The following is a 17,433-nucleotide window of genomic DNA, read 5'->3' on the forward strand; positions in this document are numbered from 1 at the left end:
TCACAACATAAAGCCTGGCAGCGGGTGGTGGTCTCTGCATTGCAATTGGAAGGGAAACTTAGCTAATATCCTTGCCCTGTTTTTTCCCCTCCTCGCCTTAAGTTCTGAGAAGTTGTAACACTCTACCTCCTGGCCCAGCTGAGATTGGCTAACTCAGCACAGACCAGTGAACTCCAGCTCTCAACAGCGACAAATAAAAAAATATATAGTTTTATAAGCTTTTACTGAGTCCCATGTGTTGTCTAGACACTGTCCTTGATTTATGTTCTGGTTTGTGGAGGAGTGTGATCTGTGGGAACTTCGTAGTGATCTTGTGTTTCTCCTGCAGTATAAAAGTACTTGTGTGACAGTGGTATTGCACTGCTGTGGAAGGGATGGATAATCCTGAGTTTTATATGAAGGTGTGTAAAAACTTTTATTATTTTTCCCCAATGTTTGATCCTTTTCAATTTAAAAAAATGCCTGTCCTGTTATATTTAGCCTGGTTTAATGCTGTGATTTTCCGTATGTTAACAGTTAAATAATGGCTGCTTGTCTTAGTATTATGCTTCCCCATCGATTCTACACTCACCCATGTTTTCATAGTTTACCCCAATTTCAAGTTTCTATTTTTTTATTAAAAGGGCACCCAATACCTGTTTTTAAAATGGTTCTGCTGAAATTTCAGGCAGTCTTTCGATTGAAATTAAACTAAACCTGCCTTCTAATGGTGTTGAATGAAATTGTTCCCCTTCCAATTTTTCCTTTCCACCTGCCGTCGAAGGCAGGGGAATCCTGCCCAAGTGATTATTTTCATGCGTTGGCTTATGTAGTGAGTATGGCCAAACTGTTTGACTCTCTGATCACAGCCAACCCCAGTTCTAGTCTTGACCTGGCACCTTCTGGCTGCGTTTCTCAAATATCCCAAAGTGATACGTAGGCAATGAATGATTTTGAAATACAATTACTGTTTTGCGCATAGCAATACTCCAAAAATAGCAGTAAGGTGAACAACCAATCTATTTTTAGTGGTGGTTGAGGAAAGAACGTTGGCCAGAGCACTGGGAGAATTCCGTTCAAGTGGTGATATGGGATCTTCAACATCCATCTGAATAGGCATGATTTAGGAGGCAGACTGCACTATGTCTCAACCAAAGGGCGACACTCTGACAATGCATTTTTTTCAGTATTACATGTTCAAGCCCTGAAGTGGGGCTTTGACCCAAGTCTTAGGTCAATCAAAATTTCCTCCAGTTAACCTTTGGAACTGCCTTCTAAACCATCTGAAAGCCCATCTCTTCAACCTAAGGTTCGGTCACCCCTCTCTTCCTGGACTGGCATCTGTTGTGTTTTCATCTGTTTTGTGAAGTCGTTGAGAGGTTTTTTTTTGCATTAAAGACACTGTAAAAATGCAAGTCATTGAACCAGCAACCTGACCCATGAGAGTCTTATGAATGGAGTCAAGCTGACCGAGATATAAATCTTGCACTGATGTATTCATCAGTGTAAGATTTAGATGCTATGTTTGGTGCTTTCCCTCACCTTTTCCATGCTAAATTCGAAATCATAGGACACTGTTTATTTTAAGATTTTTTTTCTTTGCAGTAGGCTTGTGAACTTTATTACAAGGTCTCATTTGAGATTTGTTCCTTAGCTCTCTTTCTCCCGTTGGCAGCATTAATTTACTGGTGTTGACTAGGATCAAGATGAATCACTTCATGTGGTCCCTTCAATTTTTAGTTTCATAATTTTAATCTCTAAGATCTTTCTAAAGTAAGTTTTTAATTTTTGTTTCTATTTTTTGGACTGAGCATCATTCCCTGAGAGTGTGATTTTTTTTAAGATAAAAATTCCTTTGAGATGTGTAAGTTAGTTCCTTGCTCCAAAGTTTCACTGCAGCTCCTAATGGTTGAGTGATGTGACTTTTAGTCACCTGTCTTAATATTTCTTTGTGGCTTGGTAATCAAATTTTGTCTGATAATGCTCCAGTGAAGCGCCTTGGGATGTTTTATTACATTGAAGGTGCTATATAAATAAAAGTTGTTAAGAACGATTACTTGGGACAAAGCATTGGCAGTCATGGAATTGTACTTCACCATGGAATGTTGCCTTCAGGAGAGAGAAAGGGAGCAGGGAAATTCACCATAGTTGCTGTGAGGTTTGTCAGTCAGTGCCAGAGATCAATTTCAAATCTTGTGCGTCCTGTTGAAGGACTTTTTTTACATCAGTGGCAGCTTTCAGTAACTTCATACACTTGAGAGTTTGTAAAATCCTAATGGGGCTTGCAATGAATAGCAGTTCTCCTCATGAAGTACAAGTACATTAGGTTAGATAATTGTGTGAGGTGGTCACTGCAACATGTTTTCCCACCACAGTTAAGGAGTACCCATAGAGTCATGATCTGCTTGGGCTTCAAATGTTGCAAGGAAAACGTTTGGGATATGAGCTACAAGGATCCAGTCATTCTGCCCCCCCCCCCCCCCCCCACTAAACTGCTGTTTTCTCCCATCTCGTAATGACATGTTCCATTCTGTGGATGGTTTCATCTCGAGTACTGGTATGCTTGTTAGGAGACCTCATCATGTTATGCATGCAAGAAGGAAACTGAGCAAAGAATGCTACCTTGGTTTAAACAAACTTGCTGCAGTTCAGGGTTCTTCAGAGTGGCCAAAAAATTATATTGAAGATCTGTTGGCTTTAGAATTAAAGCAGTACCTCACCTCCAGGCACCCAAGACTGTTCTTAGCTTAAATTACAGTAATGAAATTTAATTCATTACCACTTTCTTTTGAAGAGGAAATATTTTGTTGGCAGATCCCTGCACTTTCTATGTAGACCCCAAACTAAGGATGTTCATTGGGTACACAGAATTATTTTGCTCAGCAACAAAACTTCAAATGCATACAAACAATATTTGGTTAAATATCAGTGAAAGATGGTTGCTTTTTATATGCATTTCAGTAGCAATGTTGCAAGCATTTTTTATTTAAAAAAACAGTTGTGTTTGAGGTTTGAAATGGACTTTTGAGATGAATTCGGGTGTCTTGTGTCTCCTTCATTTTAGCTTCTAAGTGTCACAGTTTAGAGATGAGAAAGTGAAGTTAACCTGCATTTTCTATCTCTGAATTTAGAAGGTTGGTTTTAATTATTTTACTTTTGAAAATTAGTAATCGAAAAATAGTTTTTCTGGTAACCTCACTCCTGTTGTGTCATGGCTTTGCGTCAAAGTCAACAACCAAATCCCAATGACAGATGATAACAGTTAACATATTCATCTGTATCTCCTTATGCCAACTTCCAGCAGTTTCTGGCACAGGCAAATGTACTTAAATAGACGTAGATCCAATAGATGAGTAGATGTGTTAGATATTAGATAGTATTGTATAGTTTGAAAATGGTCATAATATTTTACAGTATATATTAGGCTGAGAGTTGAAAGGGCGGCAAATAACTAGACATTCTTTATATCTGACCTTGTTTTGGTTTTGTCCGAACATGGTCGAAATGGATGGTTATTTCTTTTGGAGACAGATGCACTTTATGTAAAATGATCTCATCCGAAAGATGCTGATTGCTGGACTATGGTCCAGTGGGCATCAGTACTGCTTTGGTATTGAACACTTAGCCATTCTTCTTGTATCAGCCCAAAAGGGAGTGTTGGCTGGCTATTTACCCTTGGAGAGCATCACAGTCAAAGCTGATACTGCTGTTGCTGCGCACCTACATTGATTTTTCAGTCACTGGATAGAGATCAGGAGTGGAAACCCTGGTTGATTTTTTTTTGTTCTTTTCCATATCTTCACCCTCCACTACCCCCATTTCCCCCCCCCCCACCCCATCCCCAAAAGTTTGTGTGCTGAGGCCAATTGTTTTGCTTCAACTGTTGCTCCTACTGATTCAGCACAGGCAGGCAATTGAATCCAGAAACTCTTCTGATCTCTGTCTCTGAGCTACACCAGATGGTTTTAACTACTGTGCCACTGGGGAGCTTAGTAGATGTATTTAGATAAATATTCATGTATACATCACTAAGAACATTTAAGATTCCAGCTGTTAGATACTTATCAATTTAAGCTTTTTCCTCTGGAAATTTGACATTCGTTATTGTACTTAAAACTTGTGTGTTTAAATGCTGGCTGAAGACCCAGTTGGATGACAAATACATAGGAAAATCAAATCCGAAGAAGATGAACGGATCTATGTGCCTTGTTTTCCACCCACCCCCCACACGAGTACTCTTCCCGCAGGTGTACTCTGAACCCAGCTGGCTTTGTGTCCCTCCAGATTAGCTTAAGTGACTGACGCAATGGTTAGATTTGTTGTGCCTGTCAGTGTTCAATTGGCTGTCTATGAAATAATCAAATTGTAGGGGAGGAGTAGGATGCTGTTGCAATCTGCTAAACCCGCCTACATTTAGAAGGGCAGGCTGGTTGGAGTGACATTTGGAAACTAAAAGTTTTGAAATGAAAGTCACCAATTTTTTTTCTCCTCTACTCTCTTGTGTTGAGTACAGTTTCATGGGTACTGGTCAGCCTCTATCTCCTCAAGTGGCCAATCTTCCTGTTTGATCCTTCACCGTGAGTGCCACATTGGTGACTGACTAGCCAGGCTTGGCAGTAGGTTTGTTACAATCTGCTCCATTCCCCTTTGCCAGCTGGCGTTCCTGATCCCAATCCAGTGGGTCCCGCTGGAAGGTACGTGTGTGGACGGCAGTGAAGAAGGATCTGGCTCTGAGATGGTTCTTCCTATCCCTCTGCCCCGCCCCCCCCCCCCTCCCTCACCAACTCAGCCACATATCCTACTGCCACTCACTGTCTGGACTCGCACATGAAGAGTAGCCGTTTTCCTTCATGGGCATCTGAGTTTGTTTTTAAATTCAGAATTTTTTAATGCTACAGTAAGTTTTTCTCGTTGCTAGTTTTTTTGTGTTTCATTTCACATTTGTTTCTGCTGAAAATAAAACTGGATTCTGGGTTTTACTGGGACATGTAGTCTGTTTTTGGCTTTACTAAAAACAACCTACTTTTTTGTTGGTGTAGTTCGCCGAGAGGAATAAACTGTTGTCAGAGAAAGTGTATCTTCATATCATGTTACTTCAATTTGCAAAGAACAACATATGAATTTTGAAGCCAACTAATTATGTCCACCTGTGTTTTGTTAACAGAAAAAGTCAACACAAATTGTGTACAGCTCAGATTCTATTACTGGAGTAAGACGGGCAGTTTCTTCCTCGTTCTAATTTGATTTTATTGGCATTCAAAATTCAACTTTTACAAACAAAGCCTCTTTGAAGGAACAGATCGCAAGGCAGAGTAGCAGACAAACTGGTGAGTGTGTGGGGGGCTTCTAGCCTAGGCACCCAACTGTGGGAATACGTGGGTGTGGGAGAATATGGATGGAGGATTAGGTTGAGGTAAGGTGACAGCAGAGTGAAGGGGAGGGGAAGATACAGGGGCTGAGTTGGTAATTCAAAAGGGAAGAGGTAAGGGTAGTGATAGGAGTTGTGGGGTAGTAGGAAAGGGATTGGGTGGGAAGGTGAAGGGCAAGGGCATTCAATGGGAGCGAGGGGGACAAGTGAGTGGGGGAGAGGACGTGAAGGGAGCTACCGAGGGCCACATTTCCCATGCAACCCCATGCCTGCAGCCATTGGCAGCTCCTTTCTCTGCCATACCATCCATTCAGAGAGAGAGAGAGAGAGAGAGCAGAAGACAACAGAGAGGAACAGAGTTATGGAGAGAGAAGCAGCAGAGACGAAAAAGAGAGACTGAGAAATGATAGCACACAGGCATCAGACAGATGAGAGTGACCATATCACACAGAATTTTACAGCACAGGAACAGGCCATTCGGCCCAACTGGTCTGTTCTGGTGTTCATGTTCCACATGAGCCTCCTCCCACCCTATTTCATCTAATCATATCAGCATATCCTTCTATTCCTTTCTCCCTCATATACTTATCTAGCTTCCCCTTAAATGCATCTATGCTATTTGCCTTAACCACTCCATGTGGCAGCGAGTTCCACATTCTCCCCACTCTCTGGGTAAAGAAGTTTTTCAAACAGTTGCTGTATACAACGCCACTGAAGATTGACTCATGTAAGAATAATTGGATGGTAGCGTTCTAAGACTTAATTGCAATTGAAGGGTTTAAGACTGCTGAAACTTGTGAACTGTTACATCTTTTCCAGGCTATTGGAGCCAGCGATTTTAGTTTTGCTGTCCAGGTTCTTGATATTTCCACTGCTGCCACACTTTACTGTTTGGAGTTGTGTGGTTGTTTTGTGCCACTGCTGTTTTGTTATTGGCCTAATGGAATGCTGGCCTTTATATCTAGAGGACTAGAGTACAAGGGGGCAGAAGTTATGTTGCAGCTACACAAAACCCTGGTTAGACCGCACCTGGTACCGTGAGCAGTTCTGGGCACCGCACTTTCGGAAGGACATATTGGCCTTGGAGGGAGTGCAGCGTAGGTTTACTAGAATGATACCCGGACTTCAAGGGTTAAGTTTCAAGGAGAGAATACATAAATTGGGGTTGTATTCTCTGGAGTTTGGAAGGTTAAGGGGTGATCTGATTGAAGTTTATAAGATATTAAGGGGAACGGATAGGGTGGATAGAGAGAAACTATTTCCGCTGGTTGGGGATTTTAGGAGTAGGGGGCACAGTCTAAAAATTAGAGCCAGACCTTTCAGGAGCGAGATTAGAAAACATTTCTACACAAAGGGTGGTAGAAGTTTGGAACTCTCTTCGGCAAACAGCAATTGATACTAGCTCAATTGTTAAATTTAAATGTGAAATAGATAGCTTTTTGGCAATCAAAGATATTAAGGGATATGGGCCAACGATGGGTATATAGAGTTAGATCACAGATCAGCCATGATTTTATCAAATGGCGGAGCAGGCACGAGGGGCTGAATGGCCTACTCATGTTCCTATGCCTTCAATTGCAGCTGCCAGTGACTGTAGTGAAATGTTCCCAGAAGAACACTGTGGCAGGAATTGATTGTGAGATGAAGAAATTTCAGAGTATTAAAGGGATATTTTGATTCAGATCAAGGTTTCTTTATCCTCTGTGCACTTTTAAGCCAGAAAACCTATCTGCAATAGTGACATTTATTAGAAACCCAAGTATCTCGCATTAGGGAGGCAAATTTTCATACATCTCCAACTGCTGTTGGAACATTCAAATGTATTTTCCCTTCCTGCAAAGATCTCTTTTCTGATCTGACCTATTCTTGAATATAAAAACAGAAGAAGCTGGAAAAACGCAGCATCAGTGGGAAAACAGAGGTCGATGTTTTAGGTCTTAGACCCTTCCTCAGGACTAGAAGATATTACCGATGTATAGCAATTAAAAAGGAACAGAACAAAGGAAAGGGGAAAAGAGGGAAAAAAAGTGGAAATAGAATGTCATGCGAAGTGCTTGGGTGGAGAACAAGAGATGTTTAAATGGTAGAAATGACGCTCCTCAGCATGAGACAAAAGGAGGCATAATGAGAGAAATAAGAGACATAGCCAAAGTGGGGATAGGTAGAAAGGGAAGTAAGAAAACCTGTCAAGACATGGTATTCGCCACATGTTGTATATCTGTGATCTATTCTTGATATTATTTTCAGTAATAGTAACTTGTTTAACTAACAGCCATATGTCAGAGGGAGGCAGCTGGCTGCAGATTTATAAAGTGCTATGTTTATTTCCATTCCATCTCCTATCCCTGAAGTTCATCTGTAAACATACTTTTACCTGACCTAGGACTTGTTTATCGAACATCGTGTTCTACCCAAAGACCCGTTATCACTCTAGTTGTTAATTACAGTCGGTCAACAGGTTTTCATTGGCAGTTGTTATGGGGCCACTTGAGGGCTGGGTGTCTTTCTTCCGCACTCTCTTCACTATTGCTTATGTTTTTTGGGTGTTGTGAAGTGCTGCTGTTTCTGCCTCTTAAAGTCATTCCCGATAGACCTCCTTGTCTCTCTTAATGGCCCTCTTTATTTTTTGTCGTCTCAGCTTCCTGAGCAACATAGAATTACATCGAATGTACAGCACAGAAACAGGCCATTCGGCCCAACAGGTCCATGCAGGTGTTTATGCTCCATACTAGCCTCCTCCCACCCTAAAGCCATGGAACCTGTTTGAGTTTTGCCTTCCAATTGCGCTCAACCAGGTTGACTATCTCATCAGTGATCTATTTAGAGTGCCTAGATTGTCTACCTCCTAGGATGTCTTCAGCAGTGCCACAGAGCTGATCCCTAAAAGTGGGCCCAGTCCATCTCCACCTCCTCCGTGGGCTCTGCCAATGCCTGAAAGTGGTTCGACGGCTCAAGTTTGAGATTATATTTTACTGATGGTGACTTGAGAGTTTCTCGACATCAAACCATTTGATGGCTGAGCCTCTGGGGAGATCAGAATTTTTTTTATTAAACCTTAGAGCTACAAAAAGACAGTGGTCCGAGTTGCCATACTCAGTGCTTCTGAAGACCCGGACGTTATCAACTTCACGCCAACAATTGCTTGTGATAATGTAGTCTATATTTCCTTTCTGGTTGCTCCATCGTTACTGTACCCTGTGTATCTGTGGATGTCTTTTCCGGGAAGGAAGGTGTCCCATTTCTCGAGGCTATGGGCAGATATCAACAAGAGTACAGCCATGAGCTGCCCACATCCATATACGAGTTCCACCTCAGAAGTTCATCTATAGAACCAAAAATGCAAGAATTGACACGTTGATATCCGGTGAGCACACCTTGAGATTAAAGAAGCCGTAGACAAATTGAAGAATAGAATGGTCCACAGCATATGTGGCATCACTCCAGAACTCCTGAAATACGCTGATGAAGGCACGAACGCCTGCTCCAGCTATTTTCACAAGTGTGGACTGATGAAACTATTCCTCACCAGTGGTGTCAAGGCATCATCGTGCACTTTTTTTTTTCCCAAAGGCAAGGGATCTAAAACAGACTGCAGTAGCGACGAGTGTAGGATCCTACTGTGAACAGTGGCTAAAGTATTTGCTTGGGTGATGCTCGCAACAAGAACCCTGGGAGAGAAATGCCGCAAACAGGCAGACTTCCAGATATTTAAATTTCGGCAGGTGGCAGCCAAACAATGCAAATACAATGAGATACTATATGTTGCCCAACGAATAGAGTGCCTATGGCTCCTGTTACAATTTTGGTCGGGATACTGAGAGATTGTATCATTAATCAGAGAGCTTTATGCCTACCCACACAAGCAGCTGGGTCCCTGTTGACAGAAAGCATTCTGATCTGTTTAAGTTTACTACTGGATTACGTCCAGTTTATGCTCTTGCCTGAACATTAGCCCTCTAACACAATTTCAAGTAAATGACCTGAATTATTTTAATTCATTCAAGCAAATAACTGGTCCTTTGTTGTTTTGTTCAAATTCAAATTTTTATGCAAAAATTTATAGGAACAAACTGTACTTTTTCCTGCAATCACTAGCCACCAAAACCTCCGTAGACAAACCAGAAGAGAACTGGATTGCCTCAAAAATACTTGCTAAAAATGTAGAGCTCTTCTAAATTGTGGATTTAGTTATTTTGTAATGGGCACTGAAGGGACATATAACAAATGATCAATAATGTGAACAACGCCCGTGTGCATTTGGAGGGCGGGGGGGGGGGGGGGGGATAAAAGGGATAGTGAAAAGAAACAAAGACTCAGATGACTTGAATTTGGTGCCACAATTTCAGGAATTAGAAATTGTGTATAAATATTTTACATCACCATAATCCAAGTAATTCATTCTGGCTATAAACCATAAAATCAATTGAGTTTCTGCTGGGAAAAGCTGACTACATTTCTAAGGCAGTGGAAATGAAGATCTTAATTTAGTTTTTTTTTTGAAGTGTTACATATTTACAGTGTTACCTTAATAATTTTCTGTGTTAGCAACAGTTAATGATAGATATAGTGCACCTTCTGTGGATCCTTTGTAATTTTGGCGTTAAATTAAGATATTACTTTATCAAAAAAGCTTATAGTTCATTATAGTAGCTAGTATGTATTGAGCATGGTTTAAAAAATATTTAATCCTTGCAATCATGTTGTTAAATGCTGCTTCGAGCTTCAAGTGTATGTGATATTGCGCGTTGTAACGTTAGAGTATTAAGGTTTAGCAACATACAGGTTACAGATTTCACTTTGAAAGGATCTAGGTAACTGAGCTAGAGATTATGACCAGTGTTCTTCTGGATGGTGGTTCACCTGCTGACAACCCATCTGTACCGCGCTGAAGTTAATACTATGCATTTGTGAACCTGGCAGTGTTTGCAGCATATTTGATTGTGGGGGCACCAGAGACAAGCCTGGTCCTGTTGTCCCAAGATGTCCAAGCATCCACCAGAAAAGAGGGGGGGGGGCTGTCACTGTTAATGATCGGAGTAGCAATCCCTTCTTAATGTGCCCTCTGTTACTCACAACTGAAGCCTAAAGGAAGTGGTGTTGAAAATTGCAGATGGTGACAAAATTGGAGGTATAGTTAATTCTTTGGTCTTTGCAAGAAAGCTACAAAGGGATACTGATGGGAGGATGAGCTAAAAAGTGGCAGATGGAATTCAATGTCGGTAAGTGACATTTTGGTTATAAAAACAGTAATTATACTGTGATTGGATGTATCTCAGTACTGTGCTAGAGCAGAGTGATTAGAGTATAGCATCACAAAACATTAAAGGCAGCACCTCAGTTGATAAGGCTGTAAGAAAACACTAATGGAATTCTGTGTTTTGTCTTGAGGTACAGAATATATAAGCGGAGAGGTAGTGCGCTGATGCAAAAATGTTAAGGTTTCAGTTGGTGTACTGTGTGTAGTATTGGGCTCCACACTACAGGAAGGATAATGAGGCTTTAGAGAGGGTACAACATTGATTCGCTGGCAGATGCACTGCCTGGTATGAGGAAAAACAAATATGAAGGAAGGCTTCAAAAGTTGGGTCTTCTTTCATTAGAACAACACAGGTTATGGGGTATGATAGAGTTTAAAATTATGAAAGGATGGGGCAAGATTGATAGAAGTAGACTATTTCCAGTCGTTGAGGGTTGAGAATAAAGGGCTCAAGCTTAAATGCAAGAGATTTTGGACAGAGAACAAGAAAAACTTATTTGGAGTTTTGAGGGTTAGTAGTTGAGGCAGCCATTATGTCGGCATTCAAGATTAGATTGGATAGGGGGAAGAAGGTAAATGGGAACAGGGTGGATAACTGATTCGCAATGTTTGCTCACGTGGGGGGTAAACAGACGTGGACTGGGTGCGCCGAATAGCCCGTTTCCGTGTTATAACTTCTATGTAAATCCTTGGGGACACTGAGGACCTTTCTCGTCCACCGTGCCTCAGTATAATTTGTTGTAGTTGACTTGTATATTCATTTTACTGGGCTATCTCTGTTCAATCATTTTGAGAGTTGCTTTCATTTCTGGAAAGAAATGTGCATCTACCATTTTTAAAAAAAAACTAATTGCACTGTGAGTGAGAGCTGTTTTCTTGATTGAGGTGAAAAGTTGTTCAGGAAGATGTATGAAGATTGTGCTGTCTCACAAGGCATTCAGATATTAAATATTTCAAATCTATGAATATGATGCACAATTTAGAAATAAAAGACCAATCCATTTTGAGCTTCTAGGAAAACTGGGTATTTTGGTCACTTCAGGCATTCTGGCAAAAGAAAGGATTTTCCCAGCATGCAGAGAATAATCCTGTAGAACAAAATGGCATTTATTGTATTGCAGCAGATGTTTCTGATTAAAACATTAGTACCAAAGAAGCAGACTGATGTCCCGAGTAAGGGTCTTCGATCTGAAATGTCGATTGATTCAAGCTCCTCCACGGATGCAGGGCATTTTCAACATTTTCTGTTTTTGTATTCAGATTTCCAGCATCTGCAGTATTTTGCTTTTTGTTTAGGCTGATGTAGTATTGTTCTCCTTGAATAGATGAGGCTAGCGAGCTGGGAACAACCATGAACTGCCCTGATATTCGAAAAGATGTTTCACTTATTATGATTAAGTGCTAGCAAACAAAAAGGGTAATACCTAATTAGTCATGTCCTTTGTCAAACAATTGTAAATTACCAAACGCAGTTCTGACATATCTGTCTAGTTGACTGACACCATGGAAAAGGGTCCATGTGGCTGTATTGATCATCTTGGTTGATCACTAACAGTTATGTTCTCTTAAGATCCCCTTAAGTGATAAACTAAGGTATTTAATATATTTTCCCATCCATTTCAGAAGGTTTCAAGAAAATTTTCAGAAGAGTAGAAGATTTTTAAAAAGTTAATAAGGAGCAATGGAAGAAGCTTATGAAAAACAAGGCAGTGTTGAATGGAAGCAAGGTTAAGTCTTCAATTGTAGATACATAAACTGAGAAAACGTATCAACTATTAGTCACTAGCTTAATTTTCTGAGCACAAAGTTAGGTAACAACAACTTGCATTTATATAACGCCTTAAATATAGAAAAGCACGCCAAAGAACTTCAAAGGTGTAAGGAAAAAAGTTAATGATACAGAGAAATAATGTATGAAAAAGGTTATTGAAGATAAGACGAGAAGTCAGCTGAAGAAAGAAGACCACAGATGACACACCACAGATATCTCCTGATGTGAAACCCAAGCATCCCAGAAAAAAGCAGAATTGCCCAACAGCCAGTCTACTACAAAAGGAGAGGTTGTACGTCGTGTATCGCAGGAGGATGGCTGGAAAATCCAAATTTATCTGTGATATGTTGAATTACAGACTGTAAACTTAACATTGCCAAACAGTATTGTAATCTTAGACATTGGAGTCATTTGACACTAAGCAATACCCATTATTGAGATATTTGTATACCTAGATTGTTCTGTCTGATTTGGACTTTTGATTAATAGTACATATTCAATTAGTTCTATAATCCTCAATACTTGTGATGGTTTTGTGTTTTCATAGGTGTTAATAAAAGTAGTTAATACATTTGTGTCCAACCTCATGACTGCGGCAAGTAGTTATTGACATTTCACTCTGTACCGCAGTTGTGTTATTGATTTGACTTGGGTAAATAGTGATAGAATTTGGACTGGGTTATGAGAGACTGTTCAAAGGTAAGCTAGTTTAGACAATTTATAAATGTTAGACTTGAATGGTAGTTGTCAATCCAATTGTCTGATGTGTACATATTAGGGGAAAAAGACAAAGATTTGTTTATACCTAAAACATGATCACGTATTGGAATTTTGGTGCAATATTTTGTATATTGTATGTGACTTAATGCTCATTTATCCAACAAGCTCAATGTAATTTGTGAGCCCAGTGTGTTATCACATAAGTTACCAGGCCTGTTGAAGGATGATTGGCATTATATAATCCTGATGTATTTTGAGAGGGAAGAGGAACAAGAGGGAGGTTTGTTTTTTGCTAATGTACCCCTCCCCAAATTCTGCAAGAAGATGTTCAATAAGTATCACCAGCTGGTTTGGAAGATGTAAATTTCACAAGGGAAGTTTTTCATGCTAGAGTAATAACTCCCAAAAGTGCCCTACATTTCTGCAGCAATTTGTTTACAATTTGCAACTATATATCAACTGCCCAAATCATTTGGCATCCTTCTCCTCCCTCTCCCCTCAAAGAAAGAAACAGATTAGTTGGAAATTTTAACTTTATTGTTCTGTCATTGATTTAGTAATTTTTGTGTGTTCTGTTTTTTTTGGTTTCAACAAAGTTGCGACATGTCTATTGTCACTAGGTTTATTTTATTGTTTTCGTCCCACTTTGTCAACTTAGCTCATTGCTCCCGCTATCAATGCTAGGTTTTTAACTCAGTTCATCCTAATGTAGTGTAGCCCAAGAGAGACACTATTGTGCTGCTGGGTATTTTTCACCATTCAAGTAGACACACAATGAAGATTTTATACACTCATTGCACTTTACTGATGTCACAGTGACAATACTGGTTGACGTATTGTGACCTCAAAGTTGGGCTTTATGATGTATTGCTTGTCACTAACTAACGGCATTCTAATTATTGTATATTCTGTTTCTTCAGAAACCAAGCCATTACTCAGTTTTTCAAACCAAGGCCAGATACAGGTTGGTATACGTGAGACAATTATTAAGATAACAACCTGAAGTTTAATCGGTTAACTGTATTTGAATTTATTTTGAGATTTTTTTAAATTAATGATTCAAATGTCAAGTTGAAAAATTGATAAACGCATTAAGGTAAGACTTTTTTTTAGCTTGTGCAGAATGGGAGCCAGACACTTCCACACAGGGAAGAAAATATTGGAAGGTCTTTCTAGATTTGTAAGATAGAAAACTCACATTTATATAGTGCCTTTCATGTCCTCAAGATGCCCTTAAACATTTTACAGACAATCAATTACTTTTGAAGTGCAGTGACTGTGGCAGCATTGGTAGTAAAATCCCTGGACTCTATAGAATTCCGGTTAGAAATAGGACATTTTTCTTCTCTCATCCTCCTCTGTTTCCCCCTCCCCCCAGCCATGAATCTGCCCTCTGTACATGTTACTAGATTCTAAAGGATGAGGAAGGCCATTCGGCCTATTTTAATTCATCCATTCAGAGCAACCCTGCACTCCCCCGTTGCTGCATCTACAAGATACTTATGGATGATTGTTACAAAGTTCCTCTCCCGTTCCCCCAAAGTGGGTAAAAAATTTGGAAGATGCAGATTCTGGCTTGTCCTGGCTGCTGTAATGGAGAAGGTATGGAATCAGTGGTGGTTTGGTACGTTACTTGGCAAATTTCGAAGGGACATGGATTTGTAATGTAATAATTGTTCAACCCATGCTGTTGTTTAGAACCCCCCCCCCCCCCCTTGTGCAGATTTCTTTACTCCTTTCAAGAATGGTGTCTCAAACTAATTTCGAGATGGAGGCACTTTACAGTGACTTAGTGCTGTAGACGCTCAATCTTTGAATAAAGTATTTGTCACTGTTTAATGGGAAATAGACCAATCTACAGCCATACGCTTACCTTTCATCCCTATGGGTATGGACTTTATTCAGCCATCTGTTAATCACATTTCTAAATGATCTTGCTTCAGTATTGGTAGTTGTGTGGGTAAACTTGGACAAATGCAACAGAGTCATGAAATCATTGAAATTTCAGCGCAAGTGTAGCCATTTCTCCCTAGTGTTGGTGCTAGCTCCACTTTGGAGCTGTCTACTCGTATCCTAGTTCCATGTTGTTTCCCCATACCTTTTTAAAATAATTTTTCCTTAAATGTCACAATTGAGTCTACAATAGCCAATTATATAATCCATTTATATACTAATAATGCTTTGAATGGTTTAAAAAAAAGTATTCTCCTCTTGCAGAGCGTGAATTATATTGGGCAAATCGACGAAAAGGAGAAATTATATATCTAATTTACCTGCCCATTTGTGTAAATTTGGGGGGTAAAAACTGGTATCAGTAAAAGTGACCATCAATCTGTCGGATTGTCCTAAAAACCCAACTGGTTCACTAACGTCCTTTAGGGAAGGAAACCTGCCGTCCTTACCCGGTCTGGCCCCTTGGCCCCTTTCCCCCTCCCATTGTGACATCAGAATTACATAATGTCTATGACCCTTCAATGGTCTTTATAATGTGATGTCACATTGGACTCACATTTAAATGTTCCTTTAACCTTACCTTTCCAATGAAAATAGATCTGGCTTCCTTAGCCTGTCTTCATAATTCAGCCATTGAAAACTAGGAGCATCTTTTATCCTTCTCTAAATTCAACCTGGTGTCTTGTAAAGAAGGATTACTACAATTGTACACGATGCCAGGTGATCTTGTTATAAGGAGCTCGTATCACTTTGGATGTATGGATGTCCTCCAGACTTTTTGCTATATAAATGCAAGTTGTGTTTGTGAATAATTATATAATTTCTTCAAATTGTTGATTCAGTTCTGTTGATGCCTTTTCCTCTAACTGTTAATTCCCTTTTTGTTACATATAAAGGAAATGATAGATTGATTTTGGGCTCGCCTCGAAGAGGGGGTACAGATGACACCTCTGAATTACAGCGTGCTGAACCGTTCCAAAAACATGTTACGAAGACGCCTTCATTTAAATCCAAAAGACCCATGCATTTGCCCTCATCTACTCAGAGAAGCCCTGTGCTAGAGGCTTTTATGAAGGGTGTCTTAAAGTCAGAGAGAAAAGAAAGCATGGGAGGTGTAGTTAAATGCCAAGTTACTCAGAACCCTGGCTCTCCACGAGTGGTAGTGCGAAGGCTATTTTTACCTTCAAGCCAGTGTCCCTCGGAGGGTACTGCAGTAGTAAAGGACCAAGGGAAAAATGTTAAACAATGTTCTAATTCTGAAGTAGCCGCTGCAACGCAGGAAGATACAAGTTCCAAATGCAATACAGATGACTATCGAAGTAACACCTTGTGGCGTAGGTCCCTGCCGGACCAACGGATAACGTCGCCACCAACTCCACTTGATGTTTTGAAGTATTCTAATGGTACAAACAGCTCAGACAGTGTACATTGGTACATGAGACCTCGTTTATCTCCTAGAAGGCTCCAGCAGCATGGATCATTCAATAATGATTTTCTGAATACGCTTCAGGCCTATAAAAGGGCACGAGAGCTAAGGAAACTCAGGTTGCAAAAAAGAAAACATTCTTCATATTCTTCAGCCAATCCTTTTTCAGGGGGTACCATAAACCAGGCAAGTTCACTTAACCAGGACAGTTGTGTTCCTCCTTCCCTCCTTGGTTTTACTGTGTGTGCGCGTGTGTATGCATTTTATAAATGCGCATCTTTTTTCCCCAGTGTTCCAGAGTAACAGTTGTTTACTACCCATTCAATCTATATGACTTTCCTGATTGTGACTGATTATAGCTAGATAATCTTAAATACAATTATGTGCTTGTGGACTTTAATTCTCTGGGGTGGGGTTAAAAGTAGTTGCATCCATTTCATAGGACTCACAGCAAATTTCCAAGGAAATCCTCACTTTACCTTTGTTTGCTATGAACATATGAACACGGAGCAGGAGTAGGCCATACAGCCCCTTGAGCCTGCTCTGCCATTCAATAAGATCATGGCTGATCTACGACCTCAACTCCACTTTCCAGCCTGATCCCCATACCCCTTGATTCCCCTAGAGTCCAAAAATCTATCTATCTCAGCCTTGAATATACTCAACGACTCAGCATCCACAGCCTTCTGGAGTAGAGAATTCCAAAGATTCACAATCCTCTGAGTGAAGAAATTCCTCATCAGTCTTAAATGGCTGACCCCTCATCCTGAGACTATGCCCTCTAGTTCTAGACTCTTCAGAGGAAACAGCCTCTCAGCATCTACCCTGTCAAGCCCTCTAAGAATCTTATATGATTCAATTAGATCATCTCTCATTCTTCTAAACTCCAGAGAGTATAGGCCCATTCTACTCGAGCTGCCTTCATAGGACAACCTTCTCATCCCAGAAATCAATCTAGT

General features: G+C 40.3%; 1 protein-coding gene across 1 annotated transcript in view; it reads left to right on the forward strand.

Annotated features, from left to right (window-relative positions):
* Positions 1 to 17,433, forward strand: part of LOC137339969 (SMC5-SMC6 complex localization factor protein 2-like) — a 91,015-nt gene that overhangs the window by 15,243 nt on the left and 58,339 nt on the right. Inside the window, exons 2-3 of the mRNA XM_068002085.1 lie at positions 14,016 to 14,059; positions 15,945 to 16,660. Of these exons, the coding sequence (XP_067858186.1) occupies positions 14,016 to 14,059; positions 15,945 to 16,660 (760 nt within the window). The remainder of the gene's footprint in view (positions 1 to 14,015; positions 14,060 to 15,944; positions 16,661 to 17,433) is intronic.

Source organism: Heptranchias perlo, chromosome 21, assembly GCF_035084215.1.
Source record: "Heptranchias perlo isolate sHepPer1 chromosome 21, sHepPer1.hap1, whole genome shotgun sequence".
NCBI classification, from domain to species: Eukaryota; Metazoa; Chordata; class Chondrichthyes; order Hexanchiformes; family Hexanchidae; genus Heptranchias; species Heptranchias perlo.